The sequence below is a fragment of the Perca flavescens genome, chromosome 2 (genome assembly GCF_004354835.1).
Source record: "Perca flavescens isolate YP-PL-M2 chromosome 2, PFLA_1.0, whole genome shotgun sequence".
NCBI classification, from domain to species: Eukaryota; Metazoa; Chordata; class Actinopteri; order Perciformes; family Percidae; genus Perca; species Perca flavescens.
The window spans coordinates 38,321,714-38,337,320 of NC_041332.1; the positions used below are offsets into that span (position 1 = coordinate 38,321,714).

The 15,607-nt window shown below is 40.8% G+C and overlaps 1 protein-coding gene across 1 annotated transcript in view; it reads left to right on the forward strand.

Moving 5' to 3' along the window:
* The window catches only part of wu:fc21g02 (formin-A), a 29,527-nt gene that overhangs the window by 2,877 nt on the left and 11,043 nt on the right, over nt 1–15,607 (forward strand). The window contains exons 2-6 of the mRNA XM_028589871.1: nt 2,582–2,627; nt 5,259–5,406; nt 5,492–5,549; nt 5,999–6,080; nt 10,382–10,497. Coding sequence (XP_028445672.1) covers nt 2,582–2,627; nt 5,259–5,406; nt 5,492–5,549; nt 5,999–6,080; nt 10,382–10,497 — 450 coding nt within the window. The remainder of the gene's footprint in view (nt 1–2,581; nt 2,628–5,258; nt 5,407–5,491; nt 5,550–5,998; nt 6,081–10,381; nt 10,498–15,607) is intronic.

The window sequence follows — 15,607 nt, forward strand, 5'->3', positions numbered from 1 at the left end:
CCGGCGTGGAGTGGAAAGTGAGTGCCGCAGCGAGCGAGGAAATCGTTGATAAAACAGGAAAAGTCAGTATGGCAGTTTTGGGGATTTTATAAGTCTGACCGTAGTCAGACCAATGTCGTCAGACCAACACTGGTACTACCATAAACTTGTTTTACCACTTTAGCCACGCTCACACTTTGGAGCACAGCCATATTCGCCATCAACGTTCAACAACATCTGCAGCTGCTACACGGCACAAGCAGTAGACCACCATGGAGAGGTACTCTGCATCAGCACCTTACTAAACGCTACAAGCAGCAGACCACCATGGAGAGGTACTCTGCATCAGCGCCTTACTAAACGCTACAAGCAGCAGACCATCATGGAGAGGTACTCTGCATCAGCGCCTTACTAAACGCTACAAGCAGCAGACCACCATGGAGAGGTACTCTGCATCAGCGCCTTACTAAACGCTACAAGCAGCAGACCACCATGGAGAGGTACTCTGCATCAGCGCCTTACTAAACGCTACAAGCAGCAGACCACCATGGAGAGGTACTCTGCATCAGCGCCTTACTAAACGCTACAAGCAGCAGACCACCATGGAGAGGTACTCTGCATCAGCGCCTTACTAAACGCTACAAGCAGCAGACCACCATGGAGAGGTACTCTGCATCAGCGCCTTACTAAACGCTACAAGCAGCAGACCACCATGGAGAGGTACTCTGCATCAGCGCCTTACTAAACGCTACAAGCAGCAGACCATCATGGAGAGGTACTCTGCATCAGCGCCTTACTAAACGCTACAAGCAGCAGACCACCATGGAGAGGTACTCTGCATCAGCGCCTTACTAAACGCTACAAGCAGCAGACCACCATGGAGAGGTACTCTGCATCAGCGCCTTACTAAACGCTACAAGCAGCAGACCACCATGGAGAGGTACTCTGCATCAGCGCCTTACTAAAACGCTACAAGCAGCAGACCACCATGGAGAGGTACTCTGCATCAGCGCCTTACTAAACACTACAAGCAGCAGACCACCATGGAGAGGTACTCTGCATCAGCGCCTTTATAACTGAGGGGATTATAATCAGAGCAGGGTTAAGTTTAAAATAAAAATGTTTAAATTTAATATATTTTTCTCCTGGTCCTTATTTTAAATAGGTCATAAAAAATATCAATAATTATCGATATCGACCGATATGAAAAACTTATATCGTGATACAGTTTTCAACCATATCGCCCAGCCCTAAGATAAACCAACATTTTTAGGGGGATTATAGTGAGTGGTTGGTAGTTAGTTCATCAGTTTGAATTCAGATCATATTTACATCACAGAAAACAGACCTACTGCACTGGAGGAAACGCATATGTGATGTCAGAATACAGTGTGAAAAAGATGTAAATCAGATGACTAATAAATACCAGGCTACACTAATCCACAGCAACTTTTGACTATATAATATGTTCACACTGGAAAAGTGACAAAAATAACTATGCTCCTAGTATGCACATTATAAAACATTTGTTTTAGAAAAAAAAAAACATTTTTCCTACTCCCAAGTTTATTTGGCATTTGAATGCTGAAGTAGCAGTTTGTAATCAAACTGCAAAAACTGTAGACTGTGTAAATGAGCTACACCTCTGGTTTATTCCCTTATGGACATAAAGGAAAGCATTGTCATCAGTCATGTGAGTGTGGCCCGTTGTTTGTTGCTTCCTCTGTGGCTGGTTGTGTTAGTGTAAAGGTCTTTTAAGTTGTTTAGGCCAAGGACCCCTTATCTGAGATACATACATATATTGTATAAAATTAAGATGTATCATAAACTGGGCCTACAATAACGTGTGGGAGGCCTAAAGCCTTTACACATGGTGCATACAATACTAAGCTATTGAAATAATAATTATTGACATATTCATATATATTTATACATTATGTTTTAATGTTAAACGCACATGTAGCACAGTAAATCCTTGAAGCTTAACTGTATCTGTGGATGGCTACCTTAGTGGCTACCTTAAGTACAGGCTAGTAAACCTGTCATCAATACTCAGAATTCTGATAAAACCATGTTCATCACCACACTGACTGACTGCCAAACAGCTAGGTAGTTAGCCAATGATACAAGGAGACTGTTGCTTAAGCCTGTGCTATAAATATTAATATTGTATATGCTGTCAACCAATAACATGGCAGTGTTCTGTCATACCCATCAGTCAAACTGCCCCGAGCAGTGGGACAGAAATTAATTACAAAAAGATAGTAGTCCATTAAATACTCATCACGTTATGATTTAGGACTCATCACATTATGATTTAAGACTCATCGCGTTATGATTTGTGACTCATTGCGTAATGATTTGTGACTCATCACGTTATAATTTGGGACTCAGAATCAGAGCTTTTTTTTTTTTTTTTTTTTGTGAATGGAACAGTTGCTTCATAACTCTTTTATTTGTGAATACATCTAGGGATGAAACATTCAAAGCTCTTCTGAATCTGCTTTGTTCATGTGATTTTACAGAGCAAACAATGTAATGCTGTGATATGTGTAAATAATAATATTGATATGATAATAATAATGTGTGTGTGGGCCTGCAGATGATGTGGAGCGTTGTGCTGCTGCTGGCTGCTGCCCTCCCTGCGGGTGAGTCTCTGAAAGCTCTCTGTCTCTCTGTCTAGACACATTCTATTCTGTTTATCGTAGCCTGTATGAAATGTGATCTAGATTTAATGTAGGTACACACTCCAGTGTGAGCCAGTTTGACAAGTAGCTGCCAAGATTGCTGATTTTGCTAGACAGTTACACTGTCAGAATGAAACCAAACAGGTTAATTTGCATTCTTTACACAGTCCACAATTACTTCCTCTATGATTTAATGGACTTTTTCCTCCTTTGAATGTGTGAAGTGTGAAGCACTGTATTGATATACCTGCTGGAATTGAAGACACAAAGCTGTGATATAATGTTGTAAGAAATCACATCTTTAAAAGTAAAGAATATATGAAAGTGTTTCCCCTAGGATTTTTTTCAAGGGGTGGGTGGTGTTGTTGCTGAATCAATAAAAACAACATTGATTTACACATCACACTAATATTGAGCAACAGTAGAAAATAGGGGCAAGGTTGCGTGACTTTGGCAACATTGAACGTGTATTAGCAGAGAGTATATGCCGCGGAATGTACGTTTTAACAGCTGTGTGAATCACAGGCGAGATGTTGAGCTTTTGCTTTGGGATTGTTGTTGTTTCTTCAGTTTTTTGGAGCTGGCACAGCGCTGTGATACATCAATCTACTGTCAGCTGTTATCTGAGGACGCAGGGGAAGGGAAACAAGAAATAAAAACTCTCAAAACGAAACTGCCAATACGCTCATTGACAGTCATTAAGTCGTTTCCTGTATATCGGTAGTTTAATTGAAAAGAAACAATGACACTTGGTGATCCATTTCTTTGTAAAATACCTCGCATAAAAAATATAAATAGAAGACTGTCCTATTGTTCCGTTTTTAGAGCAGATCTCGGCATAGCATTCTCGATTCCGAATCTTTGAGGGGTGGAGTTGAAATGGGTCACATGCCTATTTTCACAAATCAGAGGAAAGTTTTATTTTGATTCAATGGTGGTTTGCTGTTTTACAGGGCTTTTTCAATGTAAAATAAAGCCACACTAGAGCTGTCACACGCCCACTACAGTATCACCGTTCACTGTCCCCAGCCTATTAGCACTCCTCACCTGTTGCCCGTTTGAACTCGTTATCTCATCTACAAGAACCCTCTCCATGGCTCAGTTGTTGTCTGGTCTCATCACTACAGGACTCTACATGTCATATGGACGCGCTCTTTTTCTTTTGGCTGCTGTGCCAGGTCTTCCTGTGTTTATTTCCTGTGAAGTTAAGTTTGTTTCCTGGCCTTTGTGCATGAAGTTTTTTGGAACCGTTTCAACTTGAAGTCTTCTGAGTTTTTCTGTGTTTTTTGTACTCGTTCCAAGACCTCCATTAAAGTTGTTTGGATGGTATTCTGTGTCCTGAGTCTGAGACCGTGACAAGAGCGCTGCTTACTGTGCTCCAAGGCTGCAAAAAACTTGCGCATGTTAAATATGAAAGCGATGATCGGATTTGAAATGAAATTCTCTAAATGATTCCAAAGGATTCCAATATGATGGAGTATCTCCTGCCACATGAATACATGTAAATGTTTTAATAATTTAATAGCATACCACCAGCTGTTTTATCAGATAAAATACCTTTCTCATACAGTACCTGCCCCTACTCCACCCTTCACACAGACCTGTTGGTGCTTTCTTAACGTTGCTCACGGTTCAGTGCACGCAGTCGAATTCAGAATACACTGTATGTGCTACTAAAGTAGCTAACAGAGCTAGAGCGTGTAAACAACTGTGGGATTAAGAGAGAGTGCTTGAGTGAACTAGTGTAGGTTTAAATTTAAATTGGTTAATCAGCTGCTGTTATGAGGAATAGGACAAAAGAAACTTGAGCTGCTGAAGCGAAAAGCTACCAGCAGCAACAAAGAAGCAACCACCAACGCAACACACACGCCGCGGCACGCCAGCCAAGCCGATGTAGCCAGTTTGATTGATGAAAGTGGAAGCTGCTCCGTTTGAAGGATATACAGGATGACTCCGCAGCAAAAACCGGTTCAAAAGACAAAGAGAGAAGATCACAGTGTAAAAGTGAACCACCACAGCAGCAAAACACAATGAAGGTAAAGGGAAACCTTTCTGATCTTCAACCGCTGGTGTCACTCCAGTGCAGGCGGTACATACAGATGAGTAGCGCTCCTTTTCCCTCCATGCCGGAGCATTTGGGTTCGCTCCTCTGCCGATCACACACAAACACATTACTTGAAGCCTGACAGGATGGGTCTTCATATGATATAGAGAATCCAGCTGCCCTGCAAGGTAACACTGGCACCCGCAGTGGGAGAATCAAAAAAGACTTTAACCAGAATTGTCAAATACTTGTATAAACTATTTATAGTATCAATAAACAAGAGTTATCTCAAGACACTTTATAGAGTAGGTCTAGACCACACTACAATAATTTACAACAACCGTTTTGACAGATTGGCACATTGTAGCTTTAACGTCTCTTAGCCATTTGAAAAGATTACATTGTACATTGCCATTTTTGTGTCTTAATTATGATGCATAAACTAAATGCATACCACCACACTTGAACAGGAAGTTTTCTTTATTTTGCCCCAAATATTTAAAAAATGATGTTTGTATTCGGCCTCATTTTCTCTCCCTATGTTTCAGAGTCCTATACTGTCGTAGACCTCCATGAGCGTTTGGCCCATGGTCGCCAGCTGAAGATCTACCTGCCCAAGAGTGTGGAAACGCTGGACTTCATCCCCGCTGATGAACCCGGAAAGACCTTCACCTACTGGGAGAGGGGTAGACTGAGGTCAGAGACTGTAGGGATGGCCGTGTTCTGCCCGCTGCTTCCATTGTTGCTTCTGTCCATGTGACTGTTGTTGTGTCCTCCGCAGAATGTCCAAAGGCAGAGTGTCTGGCACCGGCACCGACAGACGCTGGTACATCGACAAGGTAACCAAAGTCCGAATTAATTAAACTAGTAGTTGATACAATTAATTAATTGTTGTCACTTTACCTCGTAACTTTGTCTTTAATTACTCTTGTATAGTTTCTATTTTTACTCTTATTCTAGTGGTATTTACCTCTTATTATTATTATTATTATTATTATTATAAATCTTTTGACTTCCCTATTTATCTGTACTCATTTCTGTCTTTGTGCTGCTGCCACAACTCAATTTCCACTCTAAAACTTCTTCTAGAGGCTTATGTTATCTAACTTTATCTTAGGGCAGTAGTGGTTCTTGGGAGTTGTGTGTTAAGTGAAATTGCCTCACGTGTCCAGACCCATTCAGCAGTGTTACTTTTGTGTAATCGGTGGTGGAAAGAAACACCTGCTCATAGTGTGCCAGTGGTTGTAGGTTGTAGAGTGTTTTAATGTGGTCTGTATGTTTGTCTCAGGTGACCTATGAGGACCAGGGGACATACATCCAGAAGGACTATTGGAACAAAGAGATTTCCACTGTCAAGGTGGCCGTCACACGTGAGTTAGCCAAGGCTTGTATTAGCCATGGTTGCTAATTACTTTGAGAACATAGCTTTAAAGGAGAACTCCGGGCAATTTTTACGTTAATCTTGATTGCTATATGTATATGAGTACTGCCGATAGCAAAAAAAACGAGCCGAATCGGAGCTAGCAACACGGAGCTGCTGCAGCTAATGCCGAGAGCTCCCACTCAGCTAAAACGGCAGTTATGGGGGCATAGGATAAAGAGTGCCTTTGTGCCTCTTAACAGACACAAAATGCAATTAAAATGTCTGTGCAACATGAACAGGCCCCTTACATGACAACAAGATGCATTTAGCAACTTAGCCATTGTTTAAATTCACCTACCCTCTTAGCTGCTAGCTGCCGTCTGGGATGAGTGAGTGTGTTCAGCCAGGCTTCGGTAATAATCATCACACAGCAGTTCCATGTGTATTTGTAGCATATATATCCATTTTGTGTGCTGTCGTTGGTAAATATGAGTCTCTGCAGTGGCGAATTGTGTGGTAGTTTCCTTAGCCAGGCTAGCAGCCCGGACCGGCATCCTTCTACTTCCTAGCCGCCTCCCTCGCCTGCTGAGGCCGATAACAATGCAACAAGCGCCCGCTTGTCTGGTGGAGGTCTTTAGAAGACCGTTCAAGCCTTCGCGGCGAAAAATTGTATTTTATTTCACCCTCACAAATAGGTAATTGGCACTGTAGTGGTTATGACCATATTAGTGACTAGTAACAAGTTCTTTTGTTTTGCATTGTTTAATCTTGCAACCGACTGTTCTGTGTAGAAAATGTCCAAAAAACTGTTGTCTCTGGAGAGACTGTGGGACCTGCCAACGTAACGCGAAAGTTTTCTTCGCTGCCTTTAGGTCGGCTTGCCACACTCGCCGTTGTTGAAAAGAAAACCTTAATAAAGAGTCATCATTCAAAAGCAAAACCAGTGGAGTAAACGGTACAGTGCATTCTAAGATTACTGACAGACATGATGAAACACATTTCCAAAATTTAAACACCTCCAGACATTCCCAAATCATGTCAAAAAGGGCTCAGGATTCCCTGGGAGCAAAATGTGCAGTTAAGGGATTGTCTGGCTGTCATCCAAAATAGTTTACTGGATGTACATACGTTTTCCAGACAAAATTATAATATATCATCTGATGATTTGAGTTTCTTGAAGAAAAGAAAATGTTGGACCAGACTCTGAGCCAATTTACATTGAGGAAAATAAGTATTTGAACACCCTGCTATTTTGCAAGTTCTCCCACTTAGAAATCATGGAGGGGTCTGAAATTGTCATCGTAGGTGCATGTCCACTGTGAGAGACATCATCTTAAAATCAAATCCAGAAATCACAATGTATGATTTTTTAACTATTTATTTGTATGATACAGCTGCAAATAAGTATTTGAACACCTGAGAAAATCAATGTTAATATTTGGTACAGTAGCCTTTGTTTGCAAGTACAGAGGTCAAACGTTTCCTGTAGTTTTTCACCAGGTTTGCACACACTGCAGGAGGGATTTTGGCCCACTCCTCCACACAGATCTTCTCTAGATCAGTCAGGTTTCTGGGCTGTCGCTGAGAAACACGGAGTTTGAGCTCCCCCCAAAGATTCTCTATTGGGTTTAGGTCTGGAGACTGGCTAGGCCACGCCAGAACCTTGATATGCTTCTTACAGAGCCACTCCTTGGTTATCCTGGCTGTGTGCTTTGGGTCATTGTCATGTTGGAAGGCCCAGCCTCGACCCATCTTCAATGCTCTAACTGAGGGAAGGAGGTTGTTCCCCAAAATCTCGCAATACATGGCCCCAGTCATCCTCTCCTTAATACAATGCAGTCGCCCTGTCCCGTGTGCAGAAAAACACCCCCAAAGCATGATGCTACCACCCCCATGCTTCACAGTAGGGATGGTGTTTTTGGGATGGTACTCATCATTCTTCTTCCTCCAAACACGGTTAGTGGAATTATGACCAAAAAGTTCTATTTTGGTCTCATCTGACCACATGACTTTCTCCCATGACTCCTCTGGATCATCCAAATGGTCATTGGCAAACTTAAGACGGGCCTTGACATGTGCTGGTTTAAGCAGCATGCATGATTTCAAACCATGACGTCTTAGTGTATTACCAACAGTAACCTTGGAAACGGTGGTCCCAGCTCTTTTCAGGTCATTGACCAGCTCCTCCCGTGTAGTTCTGGGCTGATTTCTGACCTTTCTTAGGATCATTGAGACCCCACGAGGTGAGATCTTGCATGGAGCCCCAGTCCGAGGGAGATTGACAGTCATGTTTAGCTTCTTCCATTTTCTAATGATTGCTCCAACAGTGGACCTTTTTTCACCAAGCTGCTTGGCAATTTCCCCGTAGCCCTTTCCAGCCTTGTGGAGGTGTACAATTTTGTCTCTAGTGTCTTTGGACAGCTCTTTGGTCTTGGCCATGTTAGTAGTTGGATTCTTACTGATTGTATGGGGTGGACAGGTGTCTTTATGCAGCTAACAACCTCAAACAGGTGCATCTAATTTAGGATAATAAATGGAGTGGAGGTGGAGCTTTTAAAGGCAGACTAACAGGTCTTTGAGGGTCAGAATTCTAGCTGATAGACAGGTGTTCAAATACTTATTTGCAGCTGTATCATACAAATAAATAGTTAAAAAATCATATATTGTGATTTCTGGATTTTTTTTTTTAGATTATGTCTCTCACAGTGGACATGCACCTATGATGACAATTTCAGACCCTTCCATGATTTCTAAGTGGGATAACTTGCAAAACAGCAGGGTGTTCAAATACTTATTTTCCTCACTGTATATCAGAATGGATTAACGATAAGTCTGTTTTCCATGTATTGTCAATTGGCATAGGTTTATTTGTTGCCTTTATCAACAGAGAATATCATTTACAGACTAGACCTTGCGTACCAATACAGGAATATTAACAATGTAATTAATGCAGAGGTAGTTCTTCCCACCAGGGAATTCTCACTTAAAGCAGAATGCAACCGCAGGTAGAAGAAAAAGGAAGAAGTTGGTAGATTAAACTGTTGCTGAATTTCCTGAAATGTATGGAGACTGTGATATTTTTTAATATCAGAAATAATATGAATTCCTTTGTTAGACCAGTGAGGAAAAAGACAGGGCGCCCTCCCAGAAGTAAGTCATAGTTATAGTTATGCAGTGTTCTGAGCAGCCTGGATGGAACGCAGCAGGTAATACAACACTCATTATAACCAGCATAGACTTGAGAGATGACTTGGACTTGAGCTCAGAGACTTGAGACTTGACTTGGACTCAAGCTCAGAGACTTGAGACTTGACTTGGACTCTAGCGCAGAGACTTGAGACTTGACTTGGACTCGAGCTCAGAGACTTGTGAACATCTTTGGCGGAGACCATTATGAATCTCACTGTAATAAACAATGAAGCACATAACACCCATATCCTCAGACACATGGAACAGATGTGATGCCGGAAACAATGTTTGCACAAAATGTCAAACTGTTAGGTCAGCCAAAATGAATAATACCACAATCACCTGTAGTTCTTAGATATGTTATGTCAGTATGAGCACCCAAAATGACATTTCATTCATTTATTGTATTTGGATGTGGAGGGACATCTAGAGCAGGTAAAGAAAACCAAACCTATGCATGCTTAGGTAGGTGAGAGAATATATTTGTGCTTATGTGTTAATAGTAACCAGGAAGTCAGCTAGCTATATTGATATAACACAAAGAAGCTTCAGATAGCGTAGCAGGGTTTCCCATATCACTCATCTTCATTAGGCTTGTACATTTTGAACTGTTTATTGAATAAACTGAACTGGAACGTGACCTTCTGTGCTGCTGAGATGAAACTCTTTTGAGACACAGTTGTTTCTTCAAATTTGTTTTTTAAAGGAACTTCATTAATGATCATAAATGAACTCATTAGCTGTGTAGCAATGATCAAGTTAGCCAATTAGCTTAGTTTGCTACTTATAGCAGAAGTTCAACCAAGATAGTTAAGTTGCAAGCTAATAAAAAGCAGACTAACATTAAAACTGAATTTTGTAAAGTTTATAAAAGTAGGTATGCGACTACCTATAAATGACTAAAGCTTGTCACCGCCTGTGTGCACGCTTCCACCACACCCAAAAAATGTGACTGATCACTACGCTACAAGTGGGAGCACAGAATAGATTTCCGTTTCCTCAAAGTGAATTATTCTCTGTGATCATAATCTCTCAGAAAAAAAGAATCTGTGTGCTTATAGAAGCTTTTTAACCCTCAGGACAGAGGGACAAATCTAACTCTCGTGCTCTGTCTTCCAGCCAGACACAACTACGTGAAGCGTATAGCAGGAGAGAGTCTGGACATCTCACTGGAGGGCATCGACCTGGCCAACGCTGTCCTCTCCTTCTCTGGGGAGGCTGCCAACGTCACACTGGTGAGGAGGGGGGGATGGGTGGATGGATGGGTGGATGGATGGGTGGATGGATGGGTGGATGGATGGATAAAAACGAGCAGGGAGGGGGATGGATGCATTGTTAAAGGTGCAGAGGTATAACCCAGTCTCACGTCAGTTTGTGATGGCATCACGAAAATAAATCTATTAGATCGTGATACCATCACCATTTACGTGTTGGGGTCACGTTTTTTAAACTAATGTATTTCAATGAGAAGCATCTTACGTGATCACAGCACAATTCGTTCTGGCAGTCGGGCTGCAGCATACAGCTTTTATATTATTGGTATTTTTAGCCCAATAACCACTGTTTTAATCGACATTTATTCACCAGATCTTATCACGGTTTATAAGTTATTATTTCGGTCTATTTCGACCAGGGAAGCTGGATTGCTTTGTTGTTGATTGATATTTTTAAACAGTCATGAAAATCACTCACCTATCGGGTCTCCGTGGTAACGCGGCTAAAAAAAATGGAGGCAAAGTTTATCAAACTTGGAGCATGTAGATACAGGAAGCTTTAGTTGAGAAAGGAGTTAAAAGAAATGGCGGTGGGCATGAATAGAGGACAAGAGGAAAAGAGTGGAGACGGGAAGCCGTTTAGCACTTGGTGCCTCAAATTGAGGGAGCCTGGTGCTGCTTCTACAGCGCATGTTGAAGGAAGACACCGTACGACAGTAGCGGTAAGCCAGGGCTTGCTAGCTAGTCATTAGATGCTAGTCACAAAGCTCTGTCATATGAGTACGTTACCGGCAATGGCCGCTACCGTTGCGACTGCGACTGTCCCTTTACTGACCGACCGTTATACAAACAATACGTGTGTGCACGTTCATAGCGGAACATGATTTGTCATTAACGATGGTCACTTTTTAAAAGCTATCTGAAGCCCAAACTGCCTTGATAAAGCTGTCTGTTTGGAATTAGCATGGCAAGTATTTAAACATAATGGAGTTTAGACGTCTAGCTATATGAAACGTTTTTAATAAATGTACATGACAACTAATATATAAATTTGCTTTTTTGATGATGACTTGGCCAAAGTAGTAAAGTTTAGTTTTCACAACGATTTATTGTAGGATTATGATATTATGGCAATATGTAAATCCACATTGACTCTTTATTTAACATATGATTGGAAGAAGTAAAAATTGATTTTTTTTTTAGTTTTTAAAAATGATGACTTATTATTGTGAAATGTCAGAAGGACTTCAACTGTTTAGCCAGTCAAATTAACTTTAATGAGTGCATATTGAAATATTACACTGTTGGTTGGCAAAAAATGCAATCTCAAAATGCATCAGATTGAGGCTTGTAGGATTCTCGTAGGGTACAGATTTGATCATTGGCAAATTATCAAAGATGTTTTATCAATATTAATAAAGTTATGAATATGGTTATTAATAACTTTATCAAATCGACAAACAATCAAAAACGGGGCACCACCCTGCAAGTCAGGGACCAATAATCAAACTGTGGAACAGTCTCATTCTGTGGTAATCCTTTAAAAAGGAATTAAAGGAAGGGGTGAATCCAAGCACGGACCTGATTGACCAGCAATTATTACAACAAGTACACAAACAATCACAAGCAACTGCTAATTAAGCATAATAAGATTTATTAACGTCACAATTATCGGTGGCTAATCAATAATCCTTCACTAATAAACTCATATACCTTTTTACAATATCACAACCAAAAACAAAGCAAAACAAAGCAGCATGTGTCATGGACACGTCTGTGGGTGTGGGTGTGTGTGTGTGTGAGAGAGGAGGGGCATGTCGACATGTATTTCTAACACAAAACTACCCAAAATGGCTACTCCTGTGAGCTGCACAAAACTATTTGGCCTCAAGAGGGCGGTAGTGGTGCTGCGTGCACGAGGAGGGGCTGAAGAAGCCGGGGGTTGCTAGGCAACGCGCACGCTTAGTCGGTATGGTAGCTAGTTCCTGTGTTAACTCTGTCCGAACGTAAGCAGATTCCACGTGTGAAGCTAGCCTGCAGCGTTAGCTCGGGAGCTACGCGGCTAGCCTGTGGGTGTGTGTGTGTGTGTTAGAGAGAGAAGAAAGAGAAGAAGAATAAAGAAAAAAGGCACTCTGATCTTAGTTATCGATAATGACCCAGTTCTCCTCAGCCACTCAGGTCTGGGCTAACGTGTAGTTTAGGACAGACTGAGACTTTTGACTTACTGAGGGAAACTTTTGTCATTATAACTAATTCAGTGACTAACAGCTGATTTTTGCGATTCTATCGCAGACAGTAACTAAACTCCTGAAAGGAGTGATTTAAGCAGGTAGCGATTACAGTTATACCCAGCTACTTAACACAACATAAATCAACGAGTATAGTGATCAATTTATACATTCACAGCACAGATTAATAATCACATATGGACCAGTACATGATTAAATCAGATCACATTAATGGCAACAATGGTAGCTAACCCCTTTTGCTCATTAATAAACACACTACTTATCTCTGCCCAGACGTAAGCCTTCTTACGGTGTGTTCAGTCCGTTTGTTTCTGTCCAGAAATGAACGGAATGGGTCCCTGGCGCCGTCATGCCACGGAGAAACGTCCCTCAAAAAAAAAAAACAGCAAGGGGCAAGTTTAGTCGACTTTGAGAAGAAAAACGTTGTTTCCTTCTCACTGCAGATATGAAAACACTGGTGTGTTTTCAAGGATCCACCGAAATAAAATCCACATTCTCCAGAAAATGGAAGTTTAGCACAAGCGCTTATGGCGCCTCCTTTCAGCAACTGAGTTGCAAGTGAAGACCGGGGGAGTTTCCTAGGGTCAGGTTATTTATAGGTTAAAACCCACCTGCTGTGTTTATGGTCCCGCTGAACCAATAGGAAGACTCAAAACTCTTGAAAGGGTGAAAACTACACTTTTGTAGTCATTTGACTTCCTGCCAGTTGTGAGGAGTTTCCCTTCTGGCTGGCATTTCGCATAGAGGTGTGAATTATCCCGGCTTTGGGGTTTACATGGAGGCCAAGATTCCTTTGTCTTGGTCACATGTTCCTTTGTCTCTGAGCACATGTGTGTCCTGTATCCAGAGGTCAGTTTAATCGGAGGTCTTTTGGTTAAAATCAGATTTAACCAAACTCTTGGTCCCCAACAGGCTTTAAATATGGAATATTTAAAATTTTCAATGTACGTAAGGGATAATGTGGAACAACGACAGGGTGATCAGGACCCCGACGTGAATCTTCTTTCAGCGGATTGATTGATAGCTCTCCTCCAGAGTGAACAGAACTGCGTCCATGGCAACGCTCTGCTATGCATGGCAACGGTGTGTTATACTTAGCAACGGTCTGTTATCAAGAAAATAACAGACCGCATTCTACATTAGATTTCAAGCTAGCCATGTAATAAATATATATAATCAGTGGTTTTGTCACCAGCACCTTTGTGGTGCATTAGCAGACCTTAAGGACTAATAATTTCCCAAACATAAATTACTTCTTGAAAGCTTTTCAGGTGGCTGTAGTTGTTGGATGCCTCATGGATGCTATTTGTTTTAATATATATTAGGGCTGTCAAATGATAAAAAAAATGTAATCGCGATTAATCGCTGAATTTCTATAGTTAATTGTGATTAATTGCATGTTTTATCACATGATTAAAATTCTATTATTTTGCATTTCAGAACTGTTTTTAAGTACATATTAACAATGGAGAAAATTGTGTGAATCTAGTCACACATGTGAATCTAGAGTAAATATTAGGGTTGGGCATTGTTTGGTTTGAATACCGGTGCTAAAGCAGTACTTTTAAAACGGTACCGGTGCCTTAAAGGAACACGCCGACTTATTGGGACTTTAGCTTATTCACCGTAACCCCCAGAATTAGACAGTCCATACATACCTTTCTCATCTCCGTGCGTGCTGTAACGCTGTCTGACGGCTCCAGCATTAGCTTAGCCTAGCACAGATCCTGCAGGTGAATGGTTCCAGTAATCCTACTGCTCCAAATTGTGACAAAAGAAGAAAAAAAAACGTACGTAAAAAAACAACATAACATGAGACACAGCCATCTTCTAACCATAAACAAACCGGGAACTATATTCTCAGACAGGCTTGCTGCGAGCATATCACTCCGCCAAAGTACTATATTCTTCCGCCTAAGAATATATAAAAGATGGCTGTGTCTCATGTTGTTTTTTGTACACGCTGTGACTCTACAAATCACAACATGTAAATAGGAACATGTTGGCGTTATTTTGTCACTTATTCGGAGCAGTAGGATTGCTGGAACCATTCACCTGCATGTTCTGTGGTGGCTTGATGCCGCTGGAGCCGTCAGACAGCCTTACAGCACGCACGGAGATGAGAAGGGTATGTATGGACTCCTCTAACTCTGGGGGTTATGGTGAATAAGCTAAATTCCCAATAAGTCGGCGTGTTCCTGAACCAATACTTTTTAAGAAAGTAAAAAAAAAAGAAGGGTACTAAACAACAGTTGGCGACATTAAAGAACAGCTTGTTTATTGCTAAGGCCATTTGGTCAAAATTAAATGATTTGATAATAATGTAATAACTTTAACAATAACTTATTTCACTAGTAAATAGCTGTTGAATAGGGCTGAACGATTTTTGAAAATAATCTAATTGCGATTTTTTTCCCCAAATATTGCGATTGCGATTCAATATTCGATTATTTTTTTAAGCTCTTTGTCTTCTGATTTGTTTGTCTTTGTTGAATAATACATTGTATAGTATGAACAACACACAATTACACACTAAACAGTTAAATAAGTAAAAACCCATACATACATATATACACATATATATATATATATACACACACACACACATATACATTATATATATATATATATATATATATATATATATATATATATATATACATACATACATATACATACACACACACACACATATACATACACACATATATATACATACATACATTTACATATATACATACATACATATATATATACACACACACACACATATATACACACACACACACACACACACACACACATATACATACATACATACACACACACACACACACACACACACACACACATTTTTTTACAGTGCACAGAGAGGAGCTGCC